The sequence below is a fragment of the Chiloscyllium plagiosum genome, chromosome 35 (genome assembly GCF_004010195.1).
Source record: "Chiloscyllium plagiosum isolate BGI_BamShark_2017 chromosome 35, ASM401019v2, whole genome shotgun sequence".
NCBI classification, from domain to species: domain Eukaryota; kingdom Metazoa; phylum Chordata; class Chondrichthyes; order Orectolobiformes; family Hemiscylliidae; genus Chiloscyllium; species Chiloscyllium plagiosum.
This window is the reverse complement of record NC_057744.1, coordinates 6,879,324-6,883,291: the sequence shown is the minus strand read 5'-3', so window position 1 is coordinate 6,883,291 and position 3,968 is coordinate 6,879,324. Positions and strand designations below refer to the sequence as shown.

Below are 3,968 nucleotides of genomic sequence, written 5' to 3'. Positions count from 1 at the left end.
AGGCCACATTTGGAGTACTGTGTGGAGTTCTGGTCGCCTCACTTTAGGAAAGATGTGGGAGCTTTGGAGAGGTTGCAGAGAAGATTTACCAGGATGTTGCCTGGAATGGAGCGGAAGTCGTACGAGGGTAGGTTGAGAGTTCTCGGCCTTTTCTCGTTGGAACGGCGAAGGATGAGGGGTGACTTGGTAGAGGTTTATAAGATGATCAGAGGTATAGATAGAGTAGACAGTCAGAAACTTTTTCCCCGGGTACAACAGAGTGTTACAAGGGGACATAAATTTAAGGTGAAGGGTGGAAGGTATAGGGAGATGTCAGGGGTAGGTTCTTTACCCAGAGAGTGGTGGGGGCATGGAATGCGCTGCCTGTGGGAGTTGCAGAGTCAGAATCATTGGCGACCTTTAAGCGGCAATTGGATAGGTACATGATGTCAGGGGTAGGTTCTTTACCCAGAGAGTGGTGGGGGCATGGAATGCGCTGTCTGTGGGAGTTGCAGAGTCAGAATCATTGGCGACCTTTAAGCGGCAATTGGATAGGTACATGGATGGGTGCTTAAGCTAGGACAAATGTTCGGACAACATCGTGGGCCAAAGGGCCTGTTCTGTGCTGTATTGTTCTATGTTCAAGGCAGCAAACATTCTAACAATTATCTCCCCAGAAGGCTTGCTGTTCATCTAGCTGAAGTCATATGACACCTTAGAAATGTTGATTTTAACACATTGTACAAAACGACATCCTGACCTTCTTTAAAACAAAAGTTCAGAGCTTCACTGAACTGAAAACTGAAACCAACCTTCCCTCCATGATTCCCAAATAATGAAAATATGCCATGCACGTCTGACACAACATCGAGCACTGGTGGAGAAACATTGCACTGTGAGGCTCCACAGTTTACCCGTCGGATTTAATGGAGCTGCCAAAAGGATGGGTGTTCACGATGAGCATACCTGCTACAGTTTGGAAATCTAGCCTCCAGCTTTTCCAGGAGTTTTTCCAGTTTCGTAGCGGGGTTGGAAACTGGTTGGGTGCTCCGGCCGGCAAACTCTGACTGTGCCACGTGGCCCAGGGCAAACCGCGCAGCTGGAAGCTTCATCGTTGATACCGGAGCTGGGTAAAACGATGCCGTGAAGGGAACTTGAGGGTTCTGCCACGTACTTTGGAGCACTAATTCAGGCTACCAGTTAAAAAGAGGAAACAGAAATCAAATAATAAGGATATTGTTTGGCTTCAAGGCAGATCCTAGTCAGTAACTTAAAGGAACTACATAGATCTTTCTGATTGTTAACACGTTACCTATGGAAGCAGGTCAGTCACAGCAAACAGAATAATACTGTAGCAGAGTAATGGGGTTACAGTTAGGGTCAAACTGCTTCAGCCCATTCATCAGTGTTGCTCCTGAGGTGAGGCTTTTAAACGGGATCATGGAGTAAAATAGAAGCCAAGGGAATTTCACATGAATTTACTAAGTTTTTGAATTCAAAGCAGGAAAACACCAGAGTCTCTGAAGAAATTTGAGGCCGGTGTGTTTTCACCCCTCTCAAGTGAGAGAATTGCCTGCGACATTCTAGCCTCGTGCGACTGTCTGTGTGGAGTTTGCACATTCTCCCTGTGTCTGTGAGGGTTTCCTCCGGGTACTCCAGTTTCCTCCCACAATCCAAAGATGTGCAGGTTAGGTGAATTGGCCACGCTAAATTGCCCGTAGCGTTAGGTGCATTAGTCAGAGGGAAATGGGTCTGGGTGGGTTGTTCTTCGGAGGGTCGGTGTGGACTGGTTGGGCCAAAGGGCCTGTTTCCACACTGTAGGGAATCTAATCTAATCTAATCTAGTTAAGAATTATACAAAGTGGGGTCCATTCTTCCACTAATATCGTGCAGAATAGGTTTGACACTCTGGTAGAGGGTTGTTGTTCAGACAGAAGACAAGCAGTGGGGCACAAAACATGGTGCAGGGACCTCTGTTACTCATCATTTATATAAATGATTTGGATGAGAATACAAGAAACATGGTTAGAATGCTTGCAGATGACACCAAAACTGGTGGTATAGTGGACAGCGAAGGAGGCTATCTAAGAGAAAAATGCGATCTTGATCAACTGGGCCAAGGAATGGCAGATGGCGTTTAATTCAGATACATGTGAGGTGTTGCACTTTGGTAAGACAAACCAAAGCATGACTTACTCAGTTAATGGCAGGGCCCTGGAGAACATTGTCAAACAGAAGGACCTAGGGGTATAGGTACATATATCCTTGAAAGTAGCGTCACAGATAGACAAGGTGATGATGGCGGCATTTGGCATGTTTGCCTTCATCAGTCAAAAAATTGAGTATAGAAGTTGGAACATTGTGTTACAGCTGTACAAGACTTTGGTAAGGCCACGTTTGGAGTATTGTGTACAATTCTGATCACCCTGCTATAGGAAGGATTTTATTCATCTGGAAAGGTTGCAGAAAAGATTTACAAGGATGTTACTGAGACTGGAAGGTTTGAGTTGTAGACAAAGCTGGGACTTTATCCCCTGGAGCGTCGGAGGCTGAGGGGTGACCTTATAAAATCACAAGGAGCATGTATAAGGTAAATAGCCAATATTTCTCCCCAGGGTAAGGGTGTCCAAAACTAGAGGGTATTGTTTTAAGTTGACAGGTGAAAGATTTAAAAGGGACAGGACGGTCAACGTTTTCCACACAGGAGGGCGGTGCGTGTTTGGAATGAGCTGCCAGAGGATGGGATAGTGGCTGGTACAATCGCAACAGTCAAAAGACATAGAGACAAAACTTTGAGAGATTAGGGCCAAACGCAGGAAAATGGGACTAGTTCAGTTTAGGAAACCTGGTTGGCATGGATGAGTTGGGCCGAAGGGTCTGTTTCCGTGCTGTCTGCCTCTGGAAGAATGAGAGCTGATCTCCAAGTCATGCTGAGGGGGTTTGATAAGGAGACGCAGATAGGTTGCATCCTCTCCTTCAGTTGAAATAAGTGCCATGGGCTAAATGTAAGGATCCAGCCATCTTGAACCGTGACGAGGAGAAATCTATTCACTCAGAAGGCTGTGAACCACTGGAGTTTTCTGGAGAGCTCTACACATTCAAATAATCAAGTCTACTCATCAACTGGACTTTGGGGATCAAGAGGTAAGCAAGAAAGTGATGATGATGTTGAAATCCAGCCATGATCTTACTGAATGGAGGAGCAGGCTCATGGAACCACACATAGAGCTCCTGACCCTGTTTCCTACATACCACAGTTTTTCTGACTTAAGGTTGTAGAAATTACAACTGCAGTGGATTTCAGAGTTACCGAGTACATTCGTACCAAGCTGACACTGGCACTCGTTAACACATCATTCATTTCAGCAAAGTTACCACAAATGCTAACACGATTTAGATTAGATTATGAAGGTTGATAAGTCTCCGGGGCCTGATGGTCTACATCCCAGGGTACTGAAGGAGGTGGCTCGGGAAATCGTAGATGCGTTGGTGATTATTTTCCAGAGTTCGATAGATTCAGGGTCGGTTCCTAGGATTGGAGGGTGGCTAATGTTATACCACTTTTCAAGAAAGGTGGGAGAGAGAAAGCAGGAAATTATAGACCAGTTAGTCTGACCTCAGTGGTGGGAAAGATGCTGGAGTCTATTATAAAGGACGAAATTACGGCACATCTGTATAGTAGTAACAGGATAGGTCAGAGTCAGCATGGATTTATGAAGGGAAAGTCATGCTTGACTAATCTTCTTGAATTTTTTGAGGATGTAACTCTGAAGATGGACAAGAGAGATCCAGTAGATATAGTGCACTTGGACTTTCAGAAAGCTTTTGATAAAGTCCAGGTACACTACATCTACTGGATCTCCCTCATCCATCTTCAGAGTTACATCCTCAAAAAACTCAAGAAGATTAGTCAAGCATGACTTTCCCTTCATAAATCCATGCTGACTCTGTCCTATCCTGTTACTACTATCCAGATGTGCCGTAATTTC

General features: G+C 45.1%; 1 protein-coding gene across 3 annotated transcripts in view; it reads right to left on the bottom strand.

The window, feature by feature from the left end:
* rnf214 (ring finger protein 214) overlaps nucleotides 1–3,968 on the bottom strand; it is a 70,988-nt gene that overhangs the window by 15,845 nt on the left and 51,175 nt on the right. For all 3 annotated transcript variants that reach the window (XM_043676576.1, XM_043676574.1, XM_043676577.1), the window contains one exon: nucleotides 946–1,172. In XM_043676576.1, coding sequence (XP_043532511.1) covers nucleotides 946–1,172 — 227 coding nt within the window. The remainder of the gene's footprint in view (nucleotides 1–945; nucleotides 1,173–3,968) is intronic.